The sequence below is a fragment of the Mus caroli genome, chromosome 15 (genome assembly GCF_900094665.2).
Source record: "Mus caroli chromosome 15, CAROLI_EIJ_v1.1, whole genome shotgun sequence".
In the NCBI taxonomy this organism is placed as follows: domain Eukaryota; kingdom Metazoa; phylum Chordata; class Mammalia; order Rodentia; family Muridae; genus Mus; species Mus caroli.
The window spans coordinates 70,517,264-70,532,376 of record NC_034584.1 but is presented as its reverse complement, the minus strand read 5'-3'; the positions used below and the strand labels follow the sequence as shown (position 1 = coordinate 70,532,376).

Below are 15,113 nucleotides of genomic sequence, written 5' to 3'. Positions count from 1 at the left end.
GGTTGTGAGCCACCATGTGGTTGCTGGGATTTGAACTCTGGACCTTCGGAAGAGTAGTCGGGTGCTCTTACCCACTGAGCCATCTCACCAGCCCTCTAACAAACTCTTATTTACCCAGCAGACAGCTGTTCAAGGGGCCCTGCCACAGGGACCGGGAACCACAAGGAACAGAGAGGGGAGCAGATCTCTGTGAGTTCAAGACCAGCCAGAAAAAAAAGGGGTGGGGGGGAATTCATAATCTCTCTGAGTCCTGAATGCTAGAATACACTCCCACTCCTGGTAACTCATCTGTGTTTACAGTAGTTATATACAGGGATACCCTTGTTTACAGAAAGTGTGCGCTAAGGCATTAACAGTGGAATAACAGAACTCTGACACTTGTTCTGACACTGCGTTTGTTTGTTTTGAGTCAGGAGTTTACTATGCGGCACTGGCTGCTCTGAAGCACACTGTGTAGACCAGGCTGGTGTCAACCATAAAAGATTATGTTCGGCCTCATAAATGCTGGGATTGAAGGTGTGCACCACCACACTTGGCCATTTCCGGATATTTGAAATAACTTCAAGACAGAAAAGGAAGTAGGGCCTGTCAGCAGCGTACCTCAAATCCCTTGGACTCAGTACTGAAGTAGGAGGACCACAAGGTCTGTAAACAGCTTAACAATGCTGACTCAAATGTCTAAAAAGAAACTGGCTGTAGTGATGTGCGTGCGCCTTTACTCGCATCACCTGGGAGACCAGGGGCAGAAGAATCCGGTCTAATGAACTTAAGTTCTAGGTCTGCCAGAGCTACACAGTAAAACCAAAACCAAAAAGGGGAAAGAGCTCAAGGCTCTGCTATGGAGAAGACTCTTGCCCTAGGTAGTCACAGGGTTCCTCCACTTCTGCCCCTCTGTCTTTATAAGTCAGTCTGCCTCCAGCTTTATTCATGGTGAGCCACCCTGAGCTATTCCCCAGCTCACTCCTCCCTTAGGCTCCTCCCAACTGCAGTTCTGTGTTTTGTGGGACCCTGTACCCAGCTAAAGATGCTCCCTAGGCCTTCCTGGCCTGGTCCCTGGCAAGGCTTCCAAATAAAAAAGAACCTGGAGATCCAGGAAAAACAATGTTTGAATGTACTCTCAGCCCCTGGCCAAGGCCCAGTGTGGCCCCTAGCACTGAACTCTGAAGCCGGTTTCCCATTAGTGAGAGTGGGCTGCACACAAGCAGCTGTCAGGGCTCTGCAAGGGCCCTACCCAGTGCAGCGATGGCAGCAGAATCTGGGTAAGGATATTAAGTTCTGAGAACTCAGGGCCCTGCAGAGCACAGGAGACATTGTTTAGCCTGCCACTGGGGGATGCCTCAGAGCTCCAGGTAAAACCAACCAGAAAGACGGGCGTGGAGGGCCTCGAGGTCGGAAAGAGGTATCCAACCACAGGCATGCCGGTGGAATAACTGAACTAAATCTTGGTGATGTATCTCATCAGATGCCTACGGATCTAGGGACCTACCTAAACTTTTCCCGAGAAGATGGATCCAGCTCAGGGAGGCAGTGGTGCTCAGAGCTACAAGGAGCAAGATGACACCCTGCACCACGGGACCCTCACCTTTACCAGGTCAAAGACTTTAAGGTTAAGGCTTCTCCTTAACCTAATGAGAGACTATTCATGTTAACGCAGTGTTTCTCATTAACAAAAATCAATGAGGCTGGGCTATCAGCTATAGGAATTCCCACCCTGGGAGAGGAAGGAACTTGGCAGAAACCGTTCTGAACTGTGCTAGGATGGAGGTGGCAGTTCCCACACTCGATGACTGGAGCACCAGGTCTCCCTGGATGGTAGGGGGAGGGCAGCTTCTCTATGTCCAGGGCGGGAGCCATTGCCTTTAAGGCCATGGCTGATCTGCTAAAGACTGTTGAAGTTTTAGTTAGTGCAGGCTTTGGAGAGCTCTTCTCACTGCCCCCTGCCCTGTCTCCATGGCATCCCTTGGAGGACAGGGATGAGGAAAAGGCCATCCCACCCGACCTCTACCAGGGCTGGCACAGCCCGCCTACCTGCCAAAGCGCCCGATACCATCGACTGCAAGTCGCAGCTTCCTTCTCTCCGATGCCTCTGCCATGAAGTAGTAGGCTCCAAGGAGGAAGGGCGTCCCCACCACAGTGGCAGAGAGTGCCCGCCTCCACAGCAGCCTGGCTCTTGAGGTCCTGTGGAGACATGGGCAGAAGCTGGAGTGCTGCTCCTACACAAGGAAGCTGGGGCCTCAGTTTCCCTCTTCCCTGCCTTTGCAGAACCAACTCTAAGTCCTGTCTATGGGACCATGTGAGCATCAGAGGGCACCCATCACCTTCGAGGCCCTTTCACTAGACCCTGCAACAACAGCACAGTTGCTGGAGTAGGTCGCCTTCGGCTGCCTTGAACCCTGGCCCTGGCCACTGATGTGAAGGGCTCATCAGGTGGACCAGTAAAGGTCTGCAGTCTACAGACTGGACCACCATCTCTATCCCCACTATGATGTTGCAAGAGATCCTGACTGACAGAAAGTGAAACCTGGTAGGCAGAACAAACCAAACTAAGCAAGCATGGAAAACAAGGGACAGAATAGGGTTCCATACTGCCCATGGCAGCAAACATCCACACACCCGAATACAGTATCAGCTGGAGCGGCGGCCATGCTCACAGCCTTCTATGCCATGGAATACAAAGAGAAAGGGCCTTCTACTGGTGGTGGCGCACGCCTTTAATCCCAGCACTCCAGAGGCTGAGGCAGGCAGATCTCTGAGTACGAGGCCAGCCTGGTGTACAGGGTGAGTTCCAGGAAGGAAGGGAGAGAGGGAGGAGAGAAAGAAAAGAAGAACAGGCCTCCCCCTGCGCACAGAGCCATGCAGCCCCACATTTCTTTTGGCTGCTCTCACCCCTTGCTTAATGCCCCAGTGAGACCCTTCCGCTCTCCATCTCTAAATGAGCCCTGTCTCTTTGATGGAGCAGGTACCTCCATTTGAAGTCCTCCCAATCTGCCAATGTCTGCTCATCATGAAGTTCTTATTGGAAGCACCCGTCTCTACAGATTGTTACCAATCATAGGTTGGGAACCCTGTGGTCTCAGGTTCAAGACACCACAGGAAGATACAAACCCAGCAGGAGAAAATGTCCAGTGTGGGCCTCTCCATCTTTTTGATCCCACAGTCATCCCCCTGCCTGGGAAGGGTGCCTCCATCTGACTGCAGGGTCTCATTACCTTGCTGGCGGGCTCTTGAAGTTTCTCCTGAAGAATATAGCAGGGCATGGCCAGGGCTTCTGCCTGCTCTGCAGCAGGGTAGAATGGAAGTGACACAGTTGCATCTGTGAAGAAGGAAGGAAGACAGCAAGGGTTGGCAGAGGTGCCTGGCACCTACACGGGCCTGGAGCAAACTCTCCCTTAGTGAGGGCCGTCTGTGCTTCCAGGACTCCAGGCAAGAAGCTGGCTAGATATCAGCTTCAGCGACGAAGTCACAGGCTGCCTCCTGGGTAAGAAAGCTGAAGGCAGGAGAGGACAGACATGCTGGAAAATGCCTCATCTCTGAGGGAAGAAAGCGCATCCCGACCTGGCTTGTCCGAGGTAAGGGCCAACAGCAAGTACGTGGTGGCACCCTTCACCTGGCACTTACTATTTCTTGGTGCTGACACCACTAACCATTCACCACAGGAAATAGGCCATACCATGGGCGAAGTGTCAGCAAATGCCCACCTATCAATACTAAGAGGGTGGTCTTATGGAAGTGGCTTTTGTGTTGGACCTTGTTCTGAAAGCAAAAGGTTCAAGGAGAGCTGACTGGGCCAGAGCCACAGCTGGGGAACCACAGGTCCAACAAGGAATTGGCAGCTACTGTTTTGCTAAGAGAACATGATTTGCCCATTTACTGTCTGCTAAGTAATTATGTTTATATCCACAGATCAGCTCTACTGCCACCACTGGTCGGGAAGCTTCTTTTTGCAGTGGGGACAATAACTGCAGACAGTCATAACTGGTCATAGAGTCAAGAATACGTAAGTGACTGTCTTGGCTATAAGCAGGACAGCTATAATCAGCCACACACACACACACACACACAAACACACACACACACACTTCCAAAGCGCAGGAACACTACAGGAGAGGTATGAGAGCCCGAGGATGGGTCAGAGCTCTGCGGGATGTTCTTCTCTGGGCCTGATATGGCTACTGCATTCTTGAATGCGTGGCAGCTATGATTGCCTGCATAAGACATGTGTAAGACTGAACCTATCAAAATAGCCTGTTACAAAGGAAGAGTGACTAGGCAGAGAAACCCTGTCTCACCCCCCCCAAAACAAACAAACAAACAAACAAACAAAAAATCAAGACAGGGTTTCTCTGTGTAGCCCTGGCTGTCCTGGAACTCACTCTGTAGACCAGGCTGGACCTGACCTCACAGAGATCTGTCTCCCAAGTTGCTGGGATTAAAGGCATGTTACCATGCCTGACAATTTTTTAAACTTTGAAAATAAACTCATTACTATGTATACTTAGTATATACTAGTAAAACACAATTATCACCATTATTAATCAGGGTAGGATCACATTATGTAGCCTTGGCTGGTCTGGAACTCATTACATAAACCAGGCTGGCCTCAAACTCACACAGGGCCACCCGCCTCTGTTTTCCTAATGCTGGGATTAAAAGGGTACATTAAAGCTAGAGAGAGGGCCCAGCAGTTTAGATACTTCCTTCTCTGCCAGAGGACCCGAGTTTAGTTCCCAGCACCCACTGGGATGCTCACAACTGCTGTCCCTCCAGCCGCAGGGGACCCCAAGCCTCTGGTGTCCAAGGAGTAGATACATGTGCACACACTCTATGCAGACACATAAACACCCTCACATGGTAGTAAATAACAACAACAACAACAATAAATCTTTTAAAAGGTGTGTATTAGCACACCTGGCAATGAAATATTACGAATAAACAAAAAACAAACAAACAAACAAATAACATAGATAAGCACGTATGGTTGTGCCACCTTTAATCCCAGTATTTAAGAGGCAAAGGCAGGCAGATCTCTGAGTTCAAGGCCAGCATGGTCTACAGAGTGAGTTCCAGGACAGCCAGGGCTACACAGAGAAACCCTGTCTCGAAAAACCGAACAAACAAACAAACAAACAAAAGAGCCAAAGGCAGATGGGTCTCCTTGAGTTTGAAGCCACCCTGGTCTACAGAGTGAGTTCCAGGACAGCCAGGGCTACACAGAGAAACCCTGTCTCGAAAAACCGAACAAACAAACAAACAAACAAAAGAGCCAAAGGCAGATGGGTCTCCTTGAGTTTGAAGCCACCCTGGTCTACAGAGTGAGTTCCAGGACAGCCAGAGCAACATAATGAGACTATTTCAAAAAGGAAAAAAAAGATACAAGGAGTTTAAAAACCTCCTGAGAACCCAGAGGCAGACAACAGGGGCACCCCACTAGAGAACTGTAGGCGTGGACCATATACAGGGCCTGAGAGACACTCACAAAACCCCTGAAGCAAGAGTACCTAGGAAAGCACTATTGCTCTTGGGTATGTGTTGACAGCCTTGGTCTCCCAGCCTTCTCTTAAGATGGGGTCTCACTGTGCTGCGGTGGCTAGCCTCAAACTGCTGGGCTCACCAATTCCTCCTGGCTCGGCTTATGAGTAACTAGGACCACAGGTCACTGCACCTTGTGGTTGTGAGCAGGGAATGCTCTTGACCACTGAGTCATCTCCTTAGTCTCCATCAGTATTTCTTTTGTTGTTGTTGTTGTTGAAAAGTGATTTGTGTTATTTTTACTTCATCTGTGAGGATTTGTGCCTTGTGACTGCAAATGCCTGAGGAGCGCAGAAGAGGGTATTGAATATCTGGATCCGGATGGTTGTAAGCCACCCAGTGTGAGTGAACTGAAGCCATGTCCTCTCCAAGAGCAGGAAGCATTCTCAACCATCTCTCCAGCCCATCAGCATCGCTCAAGCACAAAACCTCATGAAGCATGAATCCTTGTGTGGGAGGTACATATGGAAGTGTGGAGAGACTGTCTTAGCTAAGGTCACCATGTAACCCCAATACTCAGGAGGTGTTCATAGGAAGACAAGTTTCAACATCACACACACACACCTTTAACCCAGCACTCCAGAGACAGAGGCAGAAGGCAGCCTGGTCTACATAATGACTTTCAGGCCATCAAGAATTACATAGTGAGACTTTGTTTCAAAAAGGTATTTTTTAAAACTTAAGTACTGGGCTGGTAAGATGGCTTAGCAGTTAAGAGCACCAACTGGCTTGGGTGGGTGGAGGAGCACCCTCATTAGAAGCAGGGGCAGGGAGGATGGGATAGGGTGTTTCTGGGAGGGAGGGAAACCAGGAAAGGGGATAACACTTGAAATGTAAATAAAGAAAATATCCAAGAAAAAGAAAGAAGGAAAAGAAGAAAGGAAGGAAGGAAGGAAGGAAGGGAGGGAGGGAGGAAGAAAAGTATGGCTTATTGCACAACTACAGAGTGCATTAAGCTCACAAAACTATTTGCAAGCCCTTGGAACAGTGCCCGACACACAACACAGGATGAATGTGTGTCCAGCAGGCCAGCACCAAGGCCGCAGGGGGATCAAGGATGCCCCACACAGCACTCCAAGGTCCTGTCCCTGTGCCGGGTCCCTGTTGGGCCCAATGCCTGCTGCTCTCTCCAGCTAACCCAGATGGCAATGCTCATTCTTGCTTTCCCGCTGTTTCCCTTTTTTCCCTTTTCTCTCTGTCTCTTCCCTCCCTCCCTCCCTTTCTTTTTTCTTTCTTTCTTTCTTTCTTTCTTTCTTTCTTTCTTTCTTTCTTTCCTTCCTTCTTTCTTTTCTTTTTTTTTTTCTTTTCTTTTCTTTTCTTTTTTTGTTTTTTTGAGACAGGGTTTCTCTGTGTAGCCTTTGCTGTCCTCCTATCTCTGTAGACCAGGCTGGCCTCGAACTCAGAGATCTGCCTACCTCTGCTTCCCAAGTGCTAGGATTAAAGGCATGCGCCACCACACCCGGCTTTTCTTTTCTTCTCTTCTCTTCTCTTTTCTTTCTTTTTCCCCTGAGACAGGGTTTCTTTTTTTTTTTTTTTTTTTTTTTTTTTTTTTTGAAAGGGGGTTTTTTTTTTTTTTTTTTTTTTTTTTTTTTGGTTTTTCGAGACAGGGTTTCTCTGTATAGCCCTGGCTGTCCTGGAACTCACTTTGTAGACCAGGCTGGCCTCGAACTCAGAAATCCGCCTGCCTCTGCCTCCCAAGTGCTGGGATTAAAGGCGTGCGCCACCACTGCCCGGCGAGACAGGGTTTCTTTATGTAGCCCTGTGTCCTGGACTCCCTCTGTGGACCAGGCTGACCTCAAACTCAAAAGAGATCTTCCTGCCTCTGCCTCCCACGTGCTGGAATTAAAAGGTGTGAGCGTCCACCGCCCACCTCCAGCTGCTTTGCCAACAGGAAGAAAAAAAAAAAAGCTTTACTTCTCTGAAAAGTGAGACCATTTACCACACAAGCAGACCGTCACACCCTGAGAAAGACTTTCACTAAAACTGGGGCTGGGGGACTGGCTGAGAACTTCAAAGGAGTCACTGTCTCAGGAAGGTCACTGCTGAGTACACAGAAGTACGGAATGACTAACGCAGACAGACGCCATGCACAAACTGCTAGGAACAGACCAGAAGCTGAGGGAATAAGTCAGGCTAGAAACAGCTACCTGAGACAACAGAAGCCAGGACACCTCACACACTGCAGCTCTTCCCGTGCTCACAAAATCCTGCCCAGAGCCATAGGCCGAACCGAGCAGGAAACCTACCTATGCCAGGGCTGAGTAGGAAGGGCCTGTGGACAGGACCCTATGCTGACTTCAAAGAGGCAGCCCAGAGATCCAAGCTGAGAAAGCTCACTGTTCAGGACCAAAACTGTCCACCTAGAAAAGGTAACATGCTCTTCAGAAAGACCAGAACAGTGCCAGGAGCCTTGTCTGCAAAGAAGCCGGTGCTGCCTCTGCCCAGCATTAGTTGTCAGTGAAGCCTTGGGTTTTCTGGTGACATAGGAATCTAGATGGCACCTCATACTGAAGGCATATTGCAGAGGGGACAAGGCTGACCAGGTCAGTCCAGCCAGAATACCCTGGAAAGGGGACCTGTCACACCCCTCTTCCAGATGAGCACACGCAGAACCCGGATGCAATGAAAGGCCCCTGTTGGTGTTTATTATACAGGACCCTCTGACTCCCAGGGCCTGGCCTCTACTGTCAGGGCTCTGGTGAGGAAACAGGCTGGAGCAAGCTGCCTCCTCACCCACTGCCGGAGGTTCTTGCAGGCCTGTCCCTCCCCCTATCAGGCTGCCTCCTATCTTTCCCCCACAAAGGATGTAGATAGAACAAAGATTCTTTTAGGAGGCGCTTGTTAATACTCTCTGCCCCACCAGGATTCATTCACAGTCAAAGGTCACAGTCAGGTAGGAGATGGCAGTCTGACTTTGGGCTTGACGTCATCAAGTAAATAAAGCTTTGTGCTGAGAACTCCAGAGCTACCAACCTGGGTTACTGCCGAGGTTACTCAAATGCCTGGGTCCTTCCAAGACAGGAGACCCAGTACCCACCCTTTAAGCTATCTCTTGAAATCTCCATCAAATGAGAAAAAAGCTGAACCCCCCCCAAAAGGCAGAGGGGGCCAAGCCTACAGTCAGACTTTGCCAAAACCCAAATTCCAAACAAGAGGAGGCGTAGGGTCCCTGGCTCATCAAGTCATTTCCCTGACAGTGGAGAAAAAATGAAGGCAGGAGATAAGGTCAAGGAGGAGTGTCCTCGGGCAAAACAAGGCCACAGGGGCAGGGAAGTGCAGAAGACTCAGATAAGGATCGTAAAGATACTGTTTGCTCTAGCACGGCCTGCAGTGCCATGGAGTTATTAAACGTTATATAAACAGCAAAGGGGGTGGGGTGGGGTGGGGTAGGGGGATACAAACTTTATTCTCAAGGTGAACCCCTGTCTTGTGTCTCTGTCTACCATGACCCCCCCTCCAGATCCCTGTGATGCCCACAGCTTGGTTGGCTGCAGCAGCCCAGAAGGAAGCCACCACACTGCTGGCAAACGGACAGAGGGTATCTGTACATTTTCACCCCCCAGGAGAATACTGGTGCCCTGGTACATTGAAGCAGGTCCATACTCACCAGCCTGTGGTGACGTTGACCTCCAACTGTCATACAGCTCCTTCACGTCTTTCAGTTTAGACAGAGTGGCATACAGAGGCAACCTGTGCCTAGTTCTCATGGGTTTGTTTTGGTGGGTTTTTATTTTGTTTTGTTTTATTTTGTTTGTCACTATGTGGCTTGAGACTCACTCTGTAGACTGGCTGAACTCATAGAAATCCTCCTGCCTCTGCCTCCTAAATGCTGTGCCACCGTGCCTGGTAGTTTTCAGCCTTTTTACAGAGAATAAATGTATATACAGTCTGTCTGTAGAAAGAAACATTTGGGGCTGGAGAGATGGCTCAGCGGTTAAGAGCACTGACCTTTCTTCCAGAATGGTCCCGGGTTCAAATCCCAACAACCACATGGTGCCTCACAACCATCTGTAATGGGATCTGACACCCTCTTCTGGTACATCTGAAGACAGCTACAGTGTGCTCATAAAAGTAAATAAATAATATTTTGCCAGGCAGTGGTGGCGCACGCCTTTAATCCCAGCACTTGGGAGGCAGAGGCAGGTGGATTTCTAAGTTCGCGGCCAGCCTGGTCTACAGAGTGAGTTCCAGGACAGCCAGGGCTGAGAAACCCTGTCTAGAAAAATCAAAAAGAAAGAAAGAAAGAAAGAAAGAAAGAAAGAAAGAAAGAAAGAAGAGAAGAGGAAGGAAGAAAGAAGAAAGAAACATTCAACCAGACTTCTCTCCAGCGATTTCATAAAGCAGCAAACACCTGCTCTAAGGAGAAGCTTACAGCTAGACACAGCTGGCTAAAGGGAGATGTCCACACAAGCCAGCAGCCTGCACCATGAAGACTGCCAAGACTCAGGATAGAGCCCTATAAAAGATGACTAGATTCTGACCTTTGATAGACAGCCCAAGGCAGCTCAACAGGAAACTAAGCCACAGACCATCTCCCAAAGTTAGTAGGTAACAGCCTAGAGATTTGAGCTAGAGGAAGTGGATGCTGTTATTGGGAACCTGCAAGGACTCCACTGTACTGTGCAGTAATTCCTAATCAGAGGTTAAAACTCCCCTTTCCGGTAGGGTGGCGGTGGTACACAGCTTTAATCCCAGCACTAGGGTGGCAGAGGCAAGCAGGTTTCTGTGAGTTCAAGGCCGGTATGGTCTACAGAGTGAGTTCCCGGACAGCCAGAGCTAAAACCGAATAACCCAACCTTGGAGGGGGGTAGGCAGGGATCCAAAAACAATAAAACTAAAACTAAAACAAACAAAAAACCCTTGCCTTTCTAGCCAGGCAGTGGTAGCAAATGGCTTTGATCCCAGCAGAGGATCTCTGAGTTGGAGGCCAGCCTGCTCTACAGAACTAGTTTCAGGCCAGCCAGGGCTGTCAAAAAAAAAAAAAAAAAGAGAGAGAGAGAGAAACCCTGTCTCAAACAAAACAAAACAAACTCCCCAGGACTGTCTGGAGGCGTAAGTGACAAGTGATACGGATATGTGGAAAAGTTTTTGCCACTGTAAAGTGCTGTCTGTGTAAAAGGCAACTTGTCTCTGACCAACAGGACTCCCATCAGAAAGCACACACCCAGCAGGGCTGTACACTGCAAGCCAAAAGTTAACCCAACTCCTTGCATCTCATTATCTAAACCTACAAGGCCAGATGTACTAGAAAAACAACTTCGCAGAAGTTTAAAAACAACACAACTGAAGAAGGGCCATACTCCAAGGACAGGGAAGAGGCAAGGACACCCCCAGGGCCAGAACAAGGGGCTAAGGGAGTGAGGGCATGCTAACCCAGCGGGGATCATGGGGTTGTCTCCCTTCCAGAAGCTGATAGACAGAGCAGCTTCCCGGGGAGACCCGAGGTATGCGCTGAGGACAGAGGCAGGAGGAAGAGGACCCTGGGGTGAGGTTAAATAATGCTGAGTCTTCCCAAAGGTTCTGGGGGAAAAAAGAGGAAGTGGGAATCTGAGAGTTCTCCAAAGCTTTGGGGTCGATGGGCAGGGCCCGGGCCTGGGTTGGATCCAGAACCTCCGGGTACAGAGAGAGATCCCAACGCAGGGATGCGGAGCGCAGAGTCAGGGTCCAGGGCGTGCGGGGGCGGGGTCCTCACCGGCCGCCACATGTCCCCGGCAGTGCTCTCTTCCCGGTTTCGCCGCAGACGTCCCTGGTGCCCAGACGACCCCGCGAAAGAGTAGGCAATGCGCTTGCGCACCGGCCCACACGCTCCACACAGACCTGGGTAGAGTGGAAGGGCCACGCCCCCAAAACGTGACGTGACCACCTCGGCTACGCCGCAGCGGCCCCTTGAGGTCGCCCGGGGCATAGCCTCATGGGAGACACCAAGTGATGAGTCTTTACCAAGTTTTTTCCTTTATTGTATGTGGATGTTATGGAACAATTTTCAAGAGCTGGTTGGTGCTTACTTTCCACCGTCTGTTTTATTCCTGTTGCCCTGTGCACGCCAGGCTAAGTTTGCGGGCAATTTTCCTCTTCCCCCTCCTATCTCACAATAGAAGTGCTTTTTACGTTGTTCCAGGAACTTGGCTTCCTAGGGTAGCTCTTTTACCCACTCAGCCATATCCCCAGACCCTTGAGTTGGCTCTTTAATTTTGTCGGGCTCTCGATCCTCTCTGAAAAGTGATGGTGTAACTCAAAGCTGACACTTGGGTCATTTTCACAACTCTCGGTATTCGCTCGCACTGGCAGTTTGGCAGCATCTATTGAGACAGCCACCTAAGCTAGAGACACCCTCGCTTTCTTGCCACCTACGTCAGTTAGAGTTCTTTTTGTTTGTTGGTTTGGTTTTTTTGTTTTTTCTTTTCTTTTTTTCTTTTTTCTTTCTTTTTTTTTTTTTTTTAAAGATTTATTTATTATATGTAAGTACACTGTAGCTGTCTTNAGACACTCCAGAAGAGGNCNCCAGATCTCNTTNCGGATGGTTGTGAGCCACCATGTGGTTGCTGGGATTTGAACTCTGGACCTTCGGAAGAGCAGTCGGGTGCTCTTACCCACTGATCCATCTCACCAGCCCCCTTTTCTTTTTTTCTAAGACAGGGTTTCTCCGTGAAGAGGCCTGTTCTTTGTCCCCCTACTCTTCACTCTCTGTGATACCCGTTCCTTCTGCAAATACTCCTCTAGAGGGGCCCTTACCACCTGGCTCCTCAGAACTCGCCTGAAGTTCCTGCTTCCCTAGCCACGGGTGCTCTTCTCAGCAACTGTCCTAAAGTTGACCATTGGGTTCTTTGAGGTCACCTGAGCCTCCTCCCTCCCACCCCACCCACTGGAACTGGCAAGCTGCCTTCTGGTTGAACATGGCTCTAAGCAGGCTCTAAGATAATGTCATGTCCTCAATTGGCTTTGGAGTGCCTGGCAGGTGGCAGAGTGGCTGTATGAGGGGGTCACGAAAGTCTGTGAGCCAGACGATGTCAGGCAACGGCCTCCTTCCAGTTCATTCATTCTGGACCCGCTAGCTGAGATGTCTGGGTGCAACTGGAAAGCAATGTGTCAGGGACAAAATGGATTCAGGGTGCACAGAGCCCAGGATGAAAAGGCAGAAATGGGTGTTCTGAGACTGGGCTACTTATAAAGCACAGGGCAGAGAGGTTGTGGCAATTAGGTCCAGATATACAGTAGGGAACAGATCAAAGTCCTCAGCCCTGTGAGGTTACACCTGAACCAGGGAGACCTAGCTGGGAGCTACCAGGAACCTGCTGGAAAGTCTTGGGGCACCAAGTAACCCTGGAAACTCCAGAATACTTATTTAACCCAAACCTTTTCAAACATTATATCATACAGTCTTGGCCAGCAGCCTGTCCCTGAGCGTCTGCAGCAGTTGGAAGCCTGTGTATTTTTTGGGTGACATATGTCAGGATATATATGTAAAGTAACTCAAATATACAGAGGCTCAGGGACCAGGAAGTCTCAAACCTCACAGTGCAAGTGATAGGACTAGCCATGAAACTAAAAGCCAGATTTGGAGTTTGGGCGGTGGAGAAGTAGAGAAGGGACCCCCCAAGGTAGAGACTTCCAGAGTGGGCAGAGGGTGTTTGCAGATACAGTTTGTACTGTGGAGAGAGGTCAGGATTTCCTAAGCTCCAGTTGGCACAGCAGGGAGAAAGGGGTGGCAGTAACTGGGAAAGAGGCACAATCTGGAGACACCTGTGTGGGCATGTCCAGCAACCCCCTTAGGAACACCAGCTCCACTGAGACAGGCTGAGCCCTGTGTTTGGGCTTGGAGCTACTGCTAAGACACAGGACAGCAGGGTCCAGCAAATACAGGGATCTCCAATAGCAGAAACTCCTTGTGTTCCAGTGCTTGGTCTCATACTAACTACATCTCCAGAGCCTGTCATTCCTTAAGCTTTCATTCCTGGCAGCTCGCGTCCCACATATGAAGGCTGTAACCACTCTTTCACAGTGTAGCATCTTCCCTCCCAGATCTGCTTGGTAAACACCGCAGTGTTTTGCCCCCCAGACTTTGATGGGCAGACCAGGGGCTGAGGCTCAATGCCCAACTCTCAGGACCTTAGGCCCTGAAAGCTACCACTACCAGTACCTTGTTGTATTCACCTGTTGTGTGCACCTACTGTGTGCATGTGCTCTAAAGGACTCTCCTCTGAGACAACCACCACTGTCTTCAGAAGTTTTGCTGGGCTGCTCAGAAAAGGTCTGCTTTTTTGCCCTCCTTCATAGAGGTAGGCAGGTAGAAAGCATCAGGAGACCCTCACCGAGTGTGCAGGCACCCCTCCCAACCATCTGCGTGCAATTCTGCCCTAATTGCATGTGGCTTTAGGGTCCTGGGGGAGTGGTCAGAGGACAGAGATAGGGAAGGAATAGGAGAGGGAAGACTCCATCTGTTCAGCATTAGGAAAGATGATGGCTTTTCCCTGTTGGCTAAGACTCTCTAGTGCAGCCAGTCAGTGGTGGCGCACGCCTTTAATCCCAGCACTTGGTAGGCAGAGGCAGGTGGATTTCTGAGTTCGAGGCCAGCCTGGTCTACAGAGTGAGTTCCAGGACAGCCAGGGCTACACAGAGAAACCCTGTCTCAAAACAAAACAAAACAAACAAACAAAAAAGGCTTTCCAGTGCAGACTTTTGGGTAGGAGCACCCACACTGCACTAAGAGACTCCTTGTCCATCCTCTATAAGGAAGTCCAGTAAACCCACTGGCTCGCCAGAGTGAATTTATAGGGATTTATACCTGGGTTTGCCACTGGGACCTGGGGGGGTGGGGAGGAGGAGGAGGTTGTGTGTGTGGGAGGGGGTTGTTAACATCTCCTCCTGAAAATGAACTTTACTCTGGTCTTTCTCACCTGTCTCTCTCCTGGACCCTAGTAATCCTGACCTCTAGGGGAAGCATATCTGGCCCATCACTGCCATCCTCTCCTGGTCTGTCCCTCCTATCACAGAAGCTTGGCCTGTCCTCTCTTTGTGTAGGGCCCAGGTCACTTTCTTCTTCTCCCACAATAGTCTCACCCAATGAGTCACCATAGCTGAACACACACCCATGGATTTGCAATTACCAATCACTAGCAAAGTGATTAGGGCTTCCATGACTATTACCATGGTTACCTTGTCTTACTCCTACTGCGCCTCTCAGAGACCCAGCCACCATGGCCATCTCTGGACTCCATTGTTGCAGGCACCATCCCCAGCCACAGGCCTTCTTCACTACCTGCATCTTCCTCTGAAAGGCAGCCAAGAAACCTCTGACCAGGAACCGGATGGACAACCAGGAAAGTAGCAGGGATTGCCCAGAACTACACAAAGCAGCCTCATCCCTGTACAAACACATACACATAAAAATATAAATCTTAAAACTTAAAAGCGTAGACAATGGTCAAGAGACCACGAGGCTGCTACTGTCTTCTGTTTTTAAGATTCATCTCTCTCTCTCTCTCTCTCTCTCTCTCTCTCTCTCTCTCTCTCTCTGTGTGTGTGTGTGTGTGTGTGTGTGTGTGTGTGTGTATGCAGATGCCAGAAGGGGTCTTGGAGCTATATTT

The 15,113-nt window shown here is 49.7% G+C and overlaps 1 protein-coding gene across 3 annotated transcripts in view; it reads right to left on the bottom strand.

Annotated features, from left to right (window-relative positions):
• Positions 1 to 14,859, bottom strand: part of Adck5 (aarF domain containing kinase 5) — a 19,831-nt gene extending 4,972 nt beyond the window's left edge. The window contains exons 1-4 of one of the 3 annotated variants that reach the window (XM_021184348.2): positions 14,683 to 14,859; positions 11,222 to 11,346; positions 3,210 to 3,313; positions 2,029 to 2,178 (exon numbers count right to left, since the gene is read on the bottom strand). In XM_021184348.2, coding sequence (XP_021040007.2) covers positions 2,029 to 2,178; positions 3,210 to 3,313; positions 11,222 to 11,346; positions 14,683 to 14,791 — 488 coding nt within the window. In that variant the 5' untranslated portion in view covers positions 14,792 to 14,859. Of the gene's footprint in view, positions 1 to 2,028; positions 2,179 to 3,209; positions 3,314 to 7,775; positions 7,890 to 9,136; positions 9,270 to 11,221; positions 11,347 to 14,682 lie in introns of those variants that run through there. The other 2 variants (XM_029469766.1, XM_029469767.1) reach the window with 2 other exon arrangements.
• Between the last annotated feature and the right edge of the window lie 254 nt (positions 14,860 to 15,113).